The sequence below is a fragment of the Balaenoptera borealis genome (genome assembly GCF_965194805.1).
Source record: "Balaenoptera borealis genome assembly, contig: HAP1_SCAFFOLD_960, whole genome shotgun sequence".
In the NCBI taxonomy this organism is placed as follows: Eukaryota; Metazoa; Chordata; class Mammalia; order Artiodactyla; family Balaenopteridae; genus Balaenoptera; species Balaenoptera borealis.
The window spans coordinates 176030-193972 of record NW_028123247.1 but is presented as its reverse complement, the minus strand read 5'-3'; the positions used below and the strand labels follow the sequence as shown (position 1 = coordinate 193972).

General features: G+C 34.3%; 1 protein-coding gene across 1 annotated transcript in view; it reads left to right on the top strand.

Moving 5' to 3' along the window:
- Positions 1–15869, top strand: part of LOC309621762 (serine/threonine-protein phosphatase 4 regulatory subunit 4-like) — a 73868-nt gene extending 57999 nt beyond the window's left edge. The window contains 7 exon segments of the mRNA XM_082409109.1: positions 2118–2159; positions 2260–2334; positions 7473–7542; positions 7977–8060; positions 8365–8387; positions 8391–8458; positions 13605–15869. Of these exon segments, the coding sequence (XP_082265235.1) occupies positions 2118–2159; positions 2260–2334; positions 7473–7542; positions 7977–8060; positions 8365–8387; positions 8391–8458; positions 13605–13683 (441 nt within the window). The 3' untranslated portion in view covers positions 13684–15869.
- The last annotated feature ends 2074 nt before the right edge of the window (positions 15870–17943 follow it).

The window sequence follows — 17943 nt, the reverse complement described above, 5'->3', positions numbered from 1 at the left end:
TGGTTGAGTATGTAACTAATATTTTTATAAGGTTATGTCAAATTAAAATCATTACTTTTATGGTGATGAATTGGGAGATTCGGATTGACATGTATATACACTGATGTGTATAAAATGGATGACTAATAAGAACCTGCTGTATAAAAAAATAAATAAAATAAAATTCAAGAAAAAAATCATTACTTTTATGAATCTGAATGTGAAGTTCAGGACACATAGTTTTTGGGCATTTATTTGTAGTGAGAGAAGTTAATTTATTAATGTCTTAAGTAACTTGGTGTCGATGGTGAGGAAAAAAAAAAGAGTCCTTTGATTTTTTTTTTTTTTCCTCTAGAGATCATTGCCAGATGTTGCATAAGGAACTTTTTAATAAAGTGATTTGATAACTTAGTATTAATTAGTATAATTTTATTTTACTGAAATGTAAATTCTTCTTTCATTAACTGAAATAATCAGAAATACCCAGAGTCTGGACATGCATCTAAATCTAAAAACATAGATACACATAACATTTGTTTCTATCAGATATTTCTGTCTTTACCGTTTAATTACAGAAGTATAGGCAATGGAGTTAACTTTCAAAATAGTAAACATGAGACAGTTACTTACTTTTTTGAGAGAATTTATTAACTGAAGAGGTAACTCAAGCTGACCCCATAAATAGGGGCAAAAATGATATAATTAAATTGATAGATTATTAACTTTCAATGGATTATTCTGGAGTACAGCCCTTATTTTAAGAACATGTCACATGAGGAAGTCAGTCTGTCCCATGAAAATTCTATAGTATAATGTTTATCAAACTGATGTATTGGTATGGGAAACTCTCAGGAAGCTATTCAAAGCTTTGGGTTAAAAATGAAATAGTTTAGTCAGTTTTTTAAGATGAAACGTAATTTCATTTAAAAGGGCTATTTCATGCCATAAATTATAACATTTTCATAAATTTCAGCATAAAAATAAAATTTCAAATAAATATTATGTTTGCAATGGATAGCTTTGGGCATATGAATAAATGTACTTTATCCTGGCCATCAAAGTTACTCCTGTAAAAAAGTACTGTCCTCTATCAGAGACAGAACCCTGGATTAGATGGGCCATTGTTTGATTGAAATAATTTATTGCAGACCAATGTATTCTGAAAGACAAATACTAAATTAAGAGAATGCTTTTTTCTATTGGTTAAAATGTCATAATAATCAAAAGTTTCTGTGGCAGGGAACTAAGGATATTAAGCCCAATGATACCTAGCTTTGTATATATTTAGCTAAAAGATTTTTTTAAAAATTCAAAAATTATATTGTATTTCTGAAGATTCAGAAAAGAGTGGCACAGGAAGTTATTAGAAACTAAATTGCATGTGTTTAGTATTTAAAATAATCCTCTACACTTGCTTTTCTTTTTTAAAAAAAATTAATTAATTTATTTTTGGCTGTGTTGGGTCTTTGTTGCTGTGCACGGGCTTTCTCTAGTTGTGGTGAGTGGGGGCTACTCTTTGTTGCGGTGCGCAGGCTTCTCATTGCGGTGGCTTCTCTTGTTGCGGAGCATGGGCTCTAGGTGCACGGGCTTCTGTAGTTGTAGCACGCGGGCTCAGTAGTTGTGGCTCGTGGGCTCTAGAGCGTAGGCTCAGTAGTTGTGGGGCACGGGCTTAGTTGCTCCACGGCATGTGGGATCTTCCCAGCCCAGGGCTCGAACCTGTGGTCCCTGCATTGGCAGGTGGATTCTTAACCACTGTGCCACCAGGGAAGCCCTACACTTGCTTTTCTTAAGTTGAAAAACTTTTAAAAGTTTAAGTGGATCCTGGTATTAATATATAGAGGTTGATTAAAAACACAACGTAGAGTTGGGAAGAACTTTAGAGACTTTCTTTTTTTTTTTTTTTTTTTTTTTGCTGTTTGATTTTTTATTCATTAACTTCAAAATGTAATTGAAATTCTACTTAATTCTTACAATGGAGAAAAAAATTTTTTTAAATCAATCACATGTTATATGAAAGCCTTTCACATAGTGGAGAAGTCTCTTCTTTGATCCTCCCTCTGGAAAAGGAGTCTTTCTGAGAAATCATTAGTTGATTTAATTTAATTACTGTTGAATAATTTCAGACATTTTCTTTGCAGACTGTGTTAGAGTTGGACAGAATGGAAATGTCCATGGACGCTGTGAGTACACTCTCTTTACCTTATGTTGAAAGGAATATTTAAAAATTGGCAGAGACTCATCATTAATGTTTCACAATTTCATTTTAAACTTTAAACTTAGTTTCAGAAAAAATTTTATGAAAAAGATTTGTTGGATCAAGAGAAAGAAAGAGAAGAGCTACTTCTTTTGGAAATGGTATGTTTTCACACACACACAGACATACTCTTTTCTGACCAGTATTAACTGTGCTTTGTTATTAAATCTAATCAATAATTTCTTTTAGTTTCATACTACTTTTATTTTCCCTAAATGACTGAAGAAGAATCCTGACCTTTTGAAATATGTTCTTTTATGAATTGTAAGGAAAACTACATTTGAGAGCCTTTTAGAAAAAAACTACCTTATTGAAGTATAATTGCCTTATGATTAACTGCAAATACTTAAAGTGTGCAATTTGGTGAATTTTGACATATAGACATATCCATGAAACCAGAATATAAAATACCAAATGTTGCCATTCCTTCAAAAATTTCCTTATGCCCCCTTTGTGATTCACATCTTCTACTCTAGTCCCTAGCAACCACTAATCTAGTTTCTGTCACTGTAAATTAGTTTGCATTTTTTAGAATTTATATAAATTGAATCATATGTTAGTACCTTTTTGGGTCATGCTTCTTTCCATCAGCATGATTACTTTGAGATTCATCCATGTTTTTGTGCATATAAAGAGGTCATTCCTTTTTATCTCTGAGTAGTAGTAGTCCATACTGCGGATATACCACAACGTGTTTATCCACGTCTTAACGGACATTTGGGTTACTTCTAGCTTGGGAACATTAGTGAAGAAGTCTTTGAGTGGACATAAGTTTTCATTTCTCTTGGGGAAATAACTTAGGAATGGAATGGCTGGATCATATGGTAAACTACACTTAACTTAAAAACAAAGACTGTTTTACAAAGTGCCTGTGCCGTTTTACATGCCCATTGGCTGTGGTGGAGAGTTTCAGTTACCCCGTATCCTCTCTAATGCTCGAGAGGGTGGGTATGTAATGTTATCTCTAATTGCTTATCCCTGATGCCTAAGGAGGCTGAGCATCTTTTCCTTTGTGTATTGGCCATCCTTATATCTTAGTCGATGAAGTCTCTTTTCAGATTTTAAAGTGGTTTTTGTTTATCTTCTTACTGAGTTGTGAGAGTTCTTTATAAACTCTGAATACAACTCCTTGGTCAGAGATACATTTTATGAATATTTTCTTGGAGTCTGTGCTTAATGGTGTCTTTGGAAGAGAAGAAGTTTTTAATTTTGATGAAGTCCAACTTATCCTTTTTTTCTTTTAGCATAGTTCATGCTTTTTTGTTCTAAGAATCTTTTGTCTAGCCCCAAATTATAAAGACTTTTTCCTATGTTTTCTTCTAGGAATTTTAGTTTTAGGTTTTACATTTAGGTCTATGATTCATTTCAGGTTAATTTTTATATATGTTTATTTTTTCCATCTCAATGAGCAATTATTCTAATGCCATTTATTGAAAACTTTACTTTCCCCATTGAATTTCCTTAGCACCTTTTTTAAAAAAATCAATTGTCCATATATACATATGTCTGTTTCTTGACTCCCATTCTGTTGCAGTAATTTATAGGTTTATCTTTTTGGCAATTCCAAACTATCTTGATCGCTATAACTTTATAGTAATTCTTAAAATCAGGTAGGGTAACTTTTCCAACTTTTTAAAAAATTGCTTTGGCCAGTAGAGGCCCTTTTCATCTTGAAACAAAGTTTAGAATCAGTTTATCAATTTCTATAAAAAGCCTGCTGGAATTTTAGTTAGGATTGTGTTAATTAGCATTGATCTGTAGGTCAATTTGGAGAATTGCCATCTTAACAATATAAGTCTTCCAATCCATGAACATTGTCTATCACTTCATTTATTTAGTCTTCTTTACTTAGTTTTGGTAGAGTTAAGTGTAGAGTTCAAGGCAGTCTTTTGTTAGATTTATTTCTAGTATATTACGTGTCTTGGCATTGTAAATGGAAGTGTAATTTAAAGTTTTACTTTCCAGTTTTTTGTTGCTGGAGCTTAAGAATACTATTGATTTTTGTATATTAACCTTGTATTTTGCAAATGTGCTAAGTTTGCTTATTTGTTGTAGAAGTTGGTTTTTAGATTTAATAAGACAGTCTACCTGAGCCATTATGTCATCTTTTAGTACAGTAGGATTACTTCTTCCTGTTCAGTGTTTGTGCCTTTTATTTCTTTCTTTTTGTCGTATTAAAAGGTCCAGGACCTCCAGTATAATAAGAGACCTCTGACTAATAAAAGTGATGCAAGTAGGCATCTTTGTCTTTTTATTGATCTTAGGGGGAAGCAGTTCAATCTTTCATCATTAGGTATGGTGTTACCAATAGGTTTAATATAGATGCCATTTATCGCTTCTATTCCTAGTCTGCTGAGAGTTTTTATGAATGATTGTTGAATTTTGTCAGATGCTTTTTCTGCATTTCCTGAAATGATATTTGTTTTTCTACTTTCATTGTGTTAAAACACTGAGTTACACTGATTTTTCAAATGGTAAACCGATTTTATATTTTGGGATTAAACTCTATTTGGTGATGATATATTGTCCTTTTCTCCGCTGTTGGATGCTTGGCTAATTTATTTAAAGGAATTTTGCCGTTGTATTCATAAATTCATGGTGGAAACTGGTTTATAATTTTTGGGGTAATTTCTTGGGTCTTTTAAATTTGGTGTTAGAGTTATTCTGGCCTCATAAAATGAGATGGATAGTATTACCACTTCCTCTATTTTCTGACAAATTTTGTATAAAATTGGTTTTTTTTTTTTCCTTGAGTGTTTGATAGAATTCACTAGTGAAACTCAAAAAGTTTTCATTTTGGAAGGATTTTGATAATTCATTCAATTACTTTAATAGCTATAAAACGATTCAGATTTTCTTTCTTTTTTGTCAGTTTGATAAGTTGCTCCCCCCCCCCCCAATTTGTCCATGTCATCTAAGCTGTCCAATTTGTTGGCATATGTTGTTTATAATATTCTTATATTATCCTTCTAATGTATATAGAATCTATGGTGATACCCCCTGTTATATTTTTATCTCAGTGATTGGTGTTTCTCTCTGTCTCTTCGGTCCCCCCCCCCCTTTTCTTTTGAATTGCTTTTTGGTGTTTTCTCTAGAGATTACAGCAGACATACCTAACCTTTTATAGTCTTCTTATTGTTAATATTGTACCACTTTATTTAACAGTGATACAGAACCCTTTACCTGCTCCATACTGTTCTTTATGTTACACTTGTCATGTGAATTACATCTGCACTGAAAACCCCACCAGTCAGTGTGATAATTTTTGCTTTAAGTTGTCATATGTATCTTGAAGAACTTAAGAGATTAAACCTGTGTGTTTACTCAGATGTTTACCATTTCCAGTGCTCTTCATTCATTGCTTAGGACCCAAATTTCCCTCTTATTTTTTCCCTTCAGCCTGAAGAACTTTCTTTGGAAGTTCTCGGAGTGCAAGTATTTTGTAACAAATTATCTTCATTTTCCTTTATCTAAAATGTCTTATTTGTGCCTTTCTCTCTAAAGGATATTTTTATTGGATACAGAATTCTGGGTTTACAGCCTTTTTTATACTGTACTTTAAGAAGTATTTCTGTCTGTGTTGTGGTCTCCATAGCATCTGATAAAATATCTGTTCTCATTTGAATTATTACTCTTCTCTATATAATGTTGTCTCTGGCTACTTCCAAGATTTTTTCTTTTCTTTTTTGTCTTTAGCAGTTTGCTTGTGATGTTTTTAGGCATGATTAGCTTCAAATTTGTTCTGTCTTGGATTTGCTGAGCTTCCTGAATCTGTAAATGTGTATCATTTCCCAAATTTGGGAAGGTTTGAGCCATTATTTATTTCAATATATGTTCTGTCCCAGTTCCTCACCCTTATACCTCTGGGTCTCCAATTGCACATATGTTAAATCTTTTGATATTATCCCACAGGTCCATGAGGCTTTGTTCTTTCTTTCTTTCTTTTTTTTTTCCCTTAAACTCTGCTACTCAGAGTGAATAATTTCTGTTGATCCATCTTCAGTGTCACCAGTTCTTTTCCTGCCCTCTGCATTTGGCTGCTGAGCCTCTCCACTGATTTTAAAATTTCCATTACTCTATTTGTCAGTTCTAAAATTCTGATTTTTTATATTGTCTATTTTTCTGCAGAGAATTATGCTGTGAGATTAAAAACTTAAATGGAAATCCTCTGAAAAGCAAATTGCATTATTTCAGCAGTCTAAGCCAAAGATTAGAGTTCAGGATTGCCAGTGGTAGAAGATGTAGAGAATAAGCAGACTCTAAAAAATTTTAGGACTTAATGACCTAAACCCAAGACAAAAATCAGAGAATAGCAAAAGATCCACAGATGATCCTGATATTAGAGTTAGCAGACAAGGACTTCAAGACAACTGTGATTAATATGATCAAGATAGTAGAGGAAAAGATGAAGCAGGTAACACTACTGTTAAGCTCACTTAGTGATATTTTTCAGTTTTGCATGTTTTATTTTCAGTTTTAGAATTTTTATTTAATAGTTTTTTATGCAGTCCAGTTCTATGTGGAAAATTTTTTATCTTGTCTATTTTCTCTGCCTTTTTATTTTACATGTGCACTTGAAAAGAATGTATGTTCTCCAGTGTTGATTGTAGTGTTCTGTACATGTCAGTTATGCCATGTTTGTTCAGAACTTGATATGTTTATTGATTTTTCTTGGCTATACTGTTGGGATAAAGAACTCTTTGAGTTTGGGTAACATTTTGTTTCTTGGTCTGGGAGCTGATTATATGGGTGTGTTCACTTCGGGAAAATTTATTGAGCTGTACACTTATATTTGTGCACTTTCTCTGTATGTATTATACTTCAATAGAACATTTAAATAATATCTAAAAGATCATTTCCTTTTCTCTCATTCTTTTAAAAGAAGAACATTATTTTGCCATGTATCAGTCAGAAATGGAAAGGGCCAGTAGTAACACATTTTGCTGATGAGAATTAGTAAATATGTTGTAGAAATTAACGGCTCATCACAACAATGATACTAAACTCATTGTTTTAGTTTGACAAGCCTCCAAGGGCACAATTCTGTAGATGTTAAAAAAAAACACAAATCTGAAAGAACTGTGACTTCTTTAGACACTAATTTGGAAAAACAAATTACTTCTGTTACATATTTTTGTGAACTGTATCTGTACCTCTAAAGCTTAGAGTAATTTCTGATTAGAACAATTTTCTAAATCTAATGCTTACTTTTAATGCTAAGATACTGTTTTATTAATAGGAACAATTAGAAAAAGAAAAGCAACAAAATGATGGAAGGCCCATGAGTGATAAAACCTTTGAAAAGAAACGTAAGTAGTTTTCGCATGTCTTTATCACCAAGGTACCCAACTGATGTTGCATCCTAGCATGCTGAGAGACCATGCTTAGTTTTTAATTTAATATGAAAAATCACTTCACTTTCTTTCATTTATCAAAGTTGTTTTCAAAAATTGGCTGCTAACTGTGATATAGATTTAGGAGTACATGAATAAATGGTGAGGATCAATGTGGAGGTTCAGATCCTTCTAAGGAAAGTTTGAAGTTTGGTAGCAGCAATAAGATTGTGAAATTGATCACTGAATAACTAAGACTGAAATATTTAAATATATAAAAAGTAAGATTTGGAAAAGAGTGTTGCTTCACTAGGGATAGTGATTCATATTCTCTGCATTGCCTTGTATGTGTATGGGGATTAATAAGAACTCAGAGGAAATTATAGCACTTAAGTCAGAGTTTGTTTTAGGTAGAGACACCAAGACACCAACAACTCTGCCCAAGAACATCCCCATTTCTGTCCCCGGACCCACTTCTGGCACCCAATCCACAAGTAAGAAACTTGTTTTTGTGTCTCCTTTTTTCCTTTCCTAAACAATAATTACAGGGAAGTCACTCCATGAGCTGAGATATATTATTTGAAGGCACCTTTTGCCTTTTACTGTTAGTTGTTTTGATGGTTCTTAATGGGCAGTAGGGGTAAGAGATACACCAGTCAGGTCAAGCTAAGGAAAGGAAGCTACACCTGTCAGTGTTTTACTGAAAATTGTGGGAGTTGGAGAGGAAATGGGGTTGGGGCAGCTAAGGATGAACTGATGAACTAAACAATTGCATTTTCCTTTTGCTTGTTACTCTAGGCAAAGAAATCAAGAAATCCAAATAGATTCGAAGCCACTCTTTTAATAATCAAGCTTTTCATGCAAAATATGGCAACTTAGACAAGTGTGCTGGGTATGATCTGTCAGCTACTCACATTTTGACTTAATTTTTATTTATTTTTTTATTAATTTTTATTGGAGTATAGTTGCTTTACAATGTTGTGTTAGTTTCTGCTGTACAGCAAAGTGAATCAGTTATATGTATACATATATCCCCTCTTTTTTAGATTTCCTTCCCATTTAAGTGACCACAGAGCATTGAGTAGCGTTCCCTGTGCTATACAGTAGGTTCTCGTTAGTTATCTATTTTATACATAGTAGTGTGTTTATGTCAATCCCAATCTCCCAATTCATTCCGACCTCTCTTCCCCCTTGGTATCCATAAGTTTGTTCTCCACATCTGTGTCTCTATTTCTGCTTTGCAAATAAGTTCATCTGTACCATTTTTCTAGATTCCACATATAAGTGATATTATACAATGTTCCTTTTTCTATTTCTGACTTACTTCACTCTGTATGACAGTCTGTAGGTCTGTCCATGCCTCTGCAAATGGCACTATTTCGTTCCTTTTTATGGCTGAATAATATTCCCTTGTATATATGAACCACATCTTCTTTATCTATTCCTCTGTTGATGGACATTTAGGTTGCTTCCATGTCCTGACTGTTGTAAATAGTGCTGCAATGAACATTGGTGTGCATGTGTCTTTTTGAATTATGGTTTTCTCTGGGTATATGCCCAGTAGTGGGATTGCTGGGTCATATGGTAATTCTATTTTTAGTTTTTTGAGGAACCTCCATAGTGTTCTCCATAGTGGCTGTACCAATTTACATTCCCACCAACAGTGTAGGAGGGTTCCGTTTTCTCCACATCCTCTCCAGCATTTTTGTTTGTAGATTTTTTGATGATGGCCATTCGGACTGGTGTGAGGTGATACCTCATTGTAGTTTTGACTTGCATCTCTCTAATAATTAGTGGCGTTGAGCACCTTTTCATGTGTTTCTTGGACATCTGTATGTCTTCTTTGGAGAAATGTCTATTTAGGTCTTCTGCCCATTTTTTCATTGGGTTTTTTTTTTTTTTGATATTGAGCTGCATGAGCTGTTTGTATATTTTGGAGATTAATCCCCTGTCAGTTGCTTTGTTTGAAAATATTTTATCCCATTCTGAGTGTTGTCTTTTCATTTTGTTTATGGTTTCCTTTGCTGTGCAAAAACTTTTAAGTTTAATTAGGTCCCACTTGTTTATTTTTGTTTTTATTTTCATACTCTAGGAGGTGGGTCAAAAAAGATCTTTCTGAGATTTATGTCAGAGTGTTCTGCCTATGTTTTCCTCTGAGAGTTTTATAGTGTCTGGCCTTACATTTAGGTCTTTAATCCATTTTGAGTTTATTTTTGTGTGTGGTGTTAGGGAGTGTTCTAATTTTATTCTTTTACATGTAGCTGTCCAGTTTTCCCAGCACCACTTACTGAAGAGACTGTCTTTTCTCTATTGTATATTCTTGCCTCCTTTGTCATGGATTACGTGACCATAGGTGTGTGGGTTTATCTCTGGGCTTTGTATCCTGTTCCGTTGATTTATTTTTCTGTTTTTGTGCCAGTACCATACTGTCTTGATGAATGTAGCTTTGTAGTATAGTCTGAAGTCAGGGAGCCTGATTCTTCCAGCTCTGTTTTTCGTTCTCAAGATTGCTTTGGCTATTCAGGATCTTTTGTGTTTCCATACAAATTGTAAAATTTTTTTGTTCTAATTCTGTGAACAGTGCCATTGGTAATTTGATAGGGAGTACATTGAATCTGTAGATTGCTTTGGGTAGTATAGTCATTTTCACAGTATTGATTCTTCCAATCCAAGAACATGGTATGTTTCTCCATCTGTTTGTGTCGTCTTTGACTTCTTTCATCAGTATCCTATAGTTTTCTGAGTACAAGTCTTTTGTCTCCTTAGGTAGGTTTATTCCTAGGTATTTTATTCTTTTGTTGCAATGGTAAATAGGATTGTTTCCTTAATATCTCTTTATGATTTTTCATTGTTAGTGTATAGGAATGCAAGAGATTTCTTTGTATTAATTTTGTATCCTGCAACTTTACCAAATTCATTGGTAAACTCTACTAGTTTTCTGATGGCTTCTATGTATAGTATCATGTCATCTGCAAACAGTGACAGTTTTACTTCTTTTCCAATTTGGATTCCTTTTATTCCTTTTTCTTCTCTGATTGCCGTGGCTAGGACTTCCAAAACTATGTTGAATAATAGTGGCAAGAGTGGACATCCTTGTCTTGTTCCTGAACTTAAAGGAAATACTTTCAGTTTTTTTACCATTGAGAATGACGTTTGCTGTGGATTTGTCTTATATGGCCTTTATTATGTTGAGGTAGGTTCCTTCTATGCCCACTTTCTGGAGAGTTTTTGTCATAAATGGGTGTTGAATTTTGTCAAAAGCTTTTTCTGCATCTATTGAGATGATCATATGGTTTTTATTCTTCAATTTGTTAATATAGTATATCACATTGATTGATTTGCATATATTGAAGAATCCTAGTATCTCTGGGATAAGTCCCACTTGATCATGGCGTGTGATCCTTTTAATGTGTTGTTGGATTCTGTTTGCTAGTATTTTGTTGAGGATTTTTGTGTCTGTGTTCCTCAGTGATATTGGCCTCTAATTTTCTTTTTTCGTGATATCTTTGTCTGGTTTTGGTGTCAGGGTGATGGTGGCCTCGTAGAATGAGCTTGGGAGTGTTCCTTCCTCTGCAATTTTTTGGAAGAGTTTGAGAAGGATGGGTGTTAGCGCTTCTCTAAATGCTTGATAGAATTCACCTGTGAAGCCATCTGCTCCAGGACTTCTGTTTGTTGGAAGATTTTTAATCACAGTTTCAATTTCATTACTTGTGATTGGTCTGTTCATATTTTCTGTTTCTTACTGGTTCAGTCTTGGAAAGTTATATCTTTCTAAGAATTTGTCCATTTCTTCCAGGTTGTCCATTTTATTGGCATATAGTTGCTTGTAGTAGTCTCTTATGATCCTTTGTATTTCTGTGGTGTCAGTTGTAACTTCTCCTTTTTCATTTCTAGTTTTATTGATTTGAGTCCTCTCCCTTTTTTTTCTTGATGAGTCTGGCTAATGGTTTATCAATTTTGTTTATCTTCTCAAAGAACCAGCTTTTAGTTTCATTGATCTTTGCTGTTGTTTTCTTCATTTCTATTTCATTTACTTCTGCTCTGATCTTTATGATTTTTCTTCTACTAACTTTGGGTTTTGTTTGTTCTTCTTTCTCTAGTTGCTTTATGTGTAAGGTTAGGTTGTTTGAGATTTTTTTTGTTTCTTGAGGTAAGATTGTATTGCTATAAACTTCCCTCTTAGAACTGCTTTTTGTTGTATCCCATAGGTTTTTGGTCGTCATGTTTTCGTTGTCATTTGTTTCTAGGTATTTTTTGATTTCCTCTTTGATTTCTTCAGTTATCCATTGGTTATTTAATAACATATTGTTTAGCTTCTATGTGTTTGTGTTTTTTACAGTTTTTTTCCTGTAATTTATTTCTAATATCATAGCGTTGTGGTCTGAAAAGATGCTTGATATGATTTCAGTTTTCTTAAATTTACTGAGGCTTGATTTGTGACCCAAGATGTGATCTATCCTGGAGAATGTTCCATGTGCACTTGAGAAGAAAGTGTATTCTGCTGCTTTCGGATGGAATGTCCTATAATTATCAATTAAGTTTATCTGGTCTAATGTGTCATTTAAGGCTTGTGTTTCCTTACTAATTTTCTGTCTGGATGATCTGTCCATTGGTATAAATGGGGTGTTAACGTCCCCCACGATTATTGTGTTACTGTTGATTTCCTCTTTTATGGCTGTTAGCGTTTGCCTTATGTATTGAGGTGCTCCTATGTTGGGTGCATAAATATTTACAATTGTTATATCTTCTTCTTGGATTGATCCCTTGATCATTATGTAGTGTCCTTCCTTGTCTCTTGTAACATTCTTTATTTTAAAGTCGATTTTGTCTGATATGAATATTGCTACTCCAGCTTTCTGTTGATTTCCATTTGCATGGAATATCTTTTTCCATCCCCTCACTTTCAGTCTGTATGTGTCCCTAGGTCTGAAGTGGGTCTCTTGTAGACAGCGTATATATGGGTCTTGTTCTGACTTAATTTTCATTTTATAGTCATACATCTTTATGTGAAATGTTTACATTATTAAATAAAATCAGGATTAATTTTTAGGTTTTTATAGGTCAGTAATTTCTAAGTTATCTTCTATAAAGATTTCATGTTAAAAAAAAAAAGTAGTCTACGAATTTGCATAAGAAATAGGTATCCTGGAATTCTAGGAAGACTACTGCCCTGATGCTTTATAACAACATCATGGAGTTCGTGTACTGTTTATGCTATATCACCTATGCCACACAACTTCTAAATGGGTATGAACGTGCCCCATTTACTAAATGGATGTGGACACCCGTTTGCTGCTAGTGTTGTTTCTGTCCGTAAAGAAGCCACTGGCCTGTTTCTGTGGTAAAGTGGTGACAACAGAGTTCTCCTGATGGTAGATGAATGTGTAGTCTCCCTTTTGGCCCAGAACACAAAATTATAAACAGTTAAGATTAGGGGAGAATCAGCATAAATTAAATGACCATGAATTTTATATATATTGTACACATATAGTATATAACAGCTGTATATCAAGTGGCAAACAAAGTAATTTTAAGGGAACATAAATGTCTTCAAAACTATTTATCAAAAAAAATAACATGTTACAGGAAAAATGTTTTTCTTTTATTATTTTTTTTTTTATAAAAGATTAAATAAAAAGCTTATTCTAGATTTTCAGCTATGTTTTTGGACATTATTGGTAGATCCTTCTAAAGTTCCTAGCCAATAAGGTGATCTCCAGATGGACAAAAGAGATTAGAACTAAAGATAAGTTATTTCCAGGAAAATTTTATCCATATTACCTGTTTTGGCTGAGCATCAATAGAAAACCTGTTATTTTGATGTAGCAGAAGCTTAAGGAAATGATTTTAAGTTAAAGACAAAGTAATTATTGTGAGGCATGGAATGTAAAAAATAAATGAGAAATAAAAATAGCAAGCATGTTTCATAAGAAGTAGAGGAAAGCATTAAAAAAAAGATTAGGAAAGACCTAGTGCTAGATGACTGGGATTGAAAGAAGCATATTCTTGTATTTTAACTAAATCATGTTCTTTTCTAGTAAAAGTTCTACAGCAGCATATACACCTTCTGTCTCAGGGTTAACAAAGACTTCTGTGATTTCACTAACTGGTAAGTAGAAATCTGAGCTCTTCAAAAAATTGTTAAATTTAATAAAATATGATTTTCCTTAAATGACCCATTTCTTTATTTCTAGATACAGTTTCCCTAAATTTATATCTTTATCAAATAGCAAAGAAATTAAACTTTTCCCTAGCAATTAAGAAGATGCTTAACAATACTATTTTGTTTTCACTGTGTCAAGAATCAGAGTTCAATATTTGCAAAAGAGGAAAAGGACAAAATAAGATAGGTTTTACCATGGTCTGAGGACCTAATGAGGCATAGACTAAAAGTTTTTGCAATAATTTTTAAGGAAGTTAAAAACAACAGGGCTTCACTGTGGATCATATGCTGCTAAACAGTTACAATATTATGTATTTGAAAGTTTATACCAGGGGTAAAGGGCCACATGATAAATATTTTGGGCTCTGTTGGCCAATTGGTTTCTGTCACAATTACTCAACTCTGGTGACAGAGTAAAAGCAGCCATAGACAACACATAACAAGGAGGTATGGCCTTTATTGGGCACAATATTGTTGTGTCTCAGGGAACAGGGAGGCCTGAGGAGGAGAGAGATGGGGGAATGGCCAGTAAGTGGAGCAATCAGAACAGACACAACATAAATTGATTAAGTTTGCCGTCTTTTTTTTTTTTTTTTTTGACAAGTGTTTTTTTTTTTTTAAAGGGAACTTTATTTTTATTTATTTATTTATGGCTGCGTTGGGTCTTCCTTGCTGTGTGGGCTTTCTTTAGTTGCAGTGAGCGGGGGCTACTCTTCGTTGCAGTGTGCAGGCTTATTGCAGTGGCTTCTCTTGTGGAGCACGGGCTCTAGGCACGCGGGCTTCAGTAGTTGTGGCACATGGGCTTCAGTAGTTGTGGCTCACAGGCTCTAGAGCACAGGCTCGGTAGCTGTGGTGCACGGGCTTAGTTGCTCCACGGCATGTGGGATCTTCCTGGACCAGGGCTCGAACCTGTGTCCCCTGCATTGGCAGACGGATTCTTAACCACTGCACCACCAGGGGAGCCCAAGTTTGCCATCTTATGTGAGTGTGGTTCATGGTGCCCCAAGACAATTGCAATAGTAACATCAAAGATCACTGATCACAGACCACCATAAATATAATAATAATGAAACAGTTGGAAATATTGTAAGAATTATCAAAATCTGACATGAAGACAAGAAGCGAGCAAATGCTGTTGGAAAAATGGTGCTGTTAGACTTGCTGGGCGCAGTGTTGCCACAAACCTTCAATTTATAAAAAAACGCGTTTTCTGTTCTATCTGCAGTAAAGTGAAGAGCAATAAAACAAGGTAGGCTTGTGTATGATATGCAGATTCTAAAACTTAACATCCAAAGCCTTAAATAAAAGCATGTCTCTCATAAGGGTAAATTATTTATTAAAATATTTGAAAAGTATTCTATCTTAAAATTTCGGTATTATTTTGGGGAGAGGGAATAGGTTGAATGAAATATCTCCTAGGTTTCTTGATTAGAAAAATGTGCTTATTACTTATTATTTATTACTTATTGAATTACAGACTGAGGAAAAAGTCACTATACAATTACATATCTAATCTACAAAGAGAAAATGGGAGCAAAATGTCTCTTAACAAAAGTATTAAGTGTTCACAGAGAGAAGAGATTTTATTTACTTTTGAGGCTTAAGACGGGCTTCAGGATGATTATCATTTGGGGTGAACCTTAAAGTACGCTAGGATTTTGACAGGCAGAGATGGGTATGGAATACTGTCCCATGCAGAGGACCTGTCAGAAGCAAAAGCTGACTGTTGTGTCTTCAGGCAGCAACAGCAGGCTGTTTGGCTGTAGCACGGAGAGGGTGGAGGGGGGAGTAGTGTTAAATAAAATAAAGGTAAGGTCAAGTGTAGAGCGGAAGATCTAATTGATGCTTTTTACTTAAGGTGAATCCATCCATCATCAATTGCAGCATTCCAAAGCTATGTGGGCACCACAGACTGGGGGAAATGTAAAGGGAATTCTAGTAAGGATTCAGGGAAACACATTGCAATGTATCCATTTTTGGTGGGTATGAAAATTAGTGGAACCCTTTGGAAGCAGTTTGGTCAAGTTCATCAAGAATCCTAGTTTTAAAAAATAGTCTATGCCTCAAAAAATCCCATTTCTAGTGATCTGTCATGAAGTATAAATAAAACACATATAACGAGAAAAAATTTGTCACAGTGTTCCTCCTTGACATGATGTGATTAAGATGCTACTTTACCTTGTCTCATCCTCCCTCAAACCCGGAACCCTAGTCTAATTGTGAGAAAAGCATCAGACAAATTCCAGTAGAGGCACATCCTACAAAATACTTGACCAGTACCCCTAAAAACTGTTAAGGTCATCAAAAGCAAGGAAAGGCTAAGAAACTGTCCCAGCCAAGGAGAGCCTAAGGAGACCTCACAAGTAAGTGTACTGTGGTGCCCTGGATGGGATCCTGAGACAGAAACAGACATTGGGTGAGACTGACAGAATCCAAACACACTGTGGATTTTTGTTAATAATGATGTGTCACCACTGGCTCACTAATTGTACCAAGTATACTATGTAAATGTAAGGGGTTAATAATAGGGGAACTAGGTGAAAGAGGTAGGTGGGAATTCTTTATACTCTCTTCTCAATTTTTCTGTAAATCTAATACTTCAAAAAATTGTCTATTTAAAGATAACATTTAAAATAACTTCAAAGATTTTAAATGCTCAGGGATAAATTTAACAAAATGTGTGCTAAATGCACACTCAGAACTTCCAAAATGTTGCTGAAAGAAATTAGAGAAGACATAAATAAATGGAAAGCTGTACCATGTTTATGGATTAGAAAACCTAATATTGTTATGATGTCAATTCATTTTAAATTGAGCCAGAGATTCAGTGCAATCCTGATAAAAATTTTGACAGTCTTTTTGAAATTTACTGTGTATTCAAATTCATAGAACTGAGTATTTTGGAAAAAAATTAAGTTAGAGAATGTCACTTACCTGATTTCATCATTTACTACTAAAGCTTCAGTACTCAAGACTGTGTGCCCTGCTCTGACATACATAGTCAGCTGAGTTTCAACAAAGGTGATGTGATTGTATTTTTTTAAATGATACTAGAACAGTTGGATATCTGTAAAAAACCCAAAGAACTGAACCTCAATTCTTATCTCACAACTGTATACAAAATTAACTCAAAATGTATTCTAAACTTAAGCATAAAAGCTAAAACTCTGACATTTCTGAAGAAAATATAGAAGGGAGTCTTTGTGATTTTGGAATTGACAAAAGTTTTTCCAAACCATAAAGAAAAAAATTAACATATTGGACTTCATAAAAATTTAAAGTTTTAGCACTTTGAAATAGAGCATTAAAAAAATGAAAGGCAGGACACAGATTGGGAGAAAATATTCATGTTACATATACCTGACAAAGGACTTGTATCCAGAATATACAAAGATCTTTTTTTTTTTTTAAGTTGAAGTATAGTTAATTTTCAATATTGTGTTAGTTTCAGGTGCACAGCACAACGATTCAGTTATACATATATTCTTCCTCAGGGCCTCTTTCCTTATAGGTTATTACAAAATACTGAGTATAGTTCCCTATGCTATACAGTAGTTCCTTGTTGGTTATCTATTTTATTATTTATATAGCAGGGTGTATATGTTAATCCCAACCTCCTAATTTATCCCTCCCCCCCTTTTCCCGCCTTTCCCCTTTGGTAACCATAAGTTAGTTTTCTGTGTCTGCGAGTCTCTTTCTACTTTGGAAATAAGTTCATTTGTATCTTTTTTTTCTTTTTTTTAGATTCCACATATAAGCAATATCATATGATATTTATCTTTCTCTGTCTGGCTTACTTCACTTATTATGATAATCTCTAGGTCCATCCATGTTGCTGCGAATGGCATTATTTTATTCTTTTTTTATGGCTGAGTAATGTTCTATATTCCACCACATCTTCTTTATCCATTCCTCTGTTGATGGACATTTAGGTTGCTTCCATGTCTTGGCTATTGTAAATAGTGCTGCAATGAACATTAGGGTGCCTGTATCTTTTTGAATTATGGTTTTCTCTAGATATATGCCCAGGAGTGGGATTGCAGAATCATATGGTAGTTCTATTTTTAGTTTTAAGAATATACAGAGGAGCTTCCCTTGTGGCGCAGTGGTTGAGAATCAGCCTGCCAATGCAGGGGACAAGGGTTCGAGCCCTGGTCCGCGAAGATCCCACATGCCACGGAGCAACTAAGCCCGTGCGCCACAACTACTGAGCC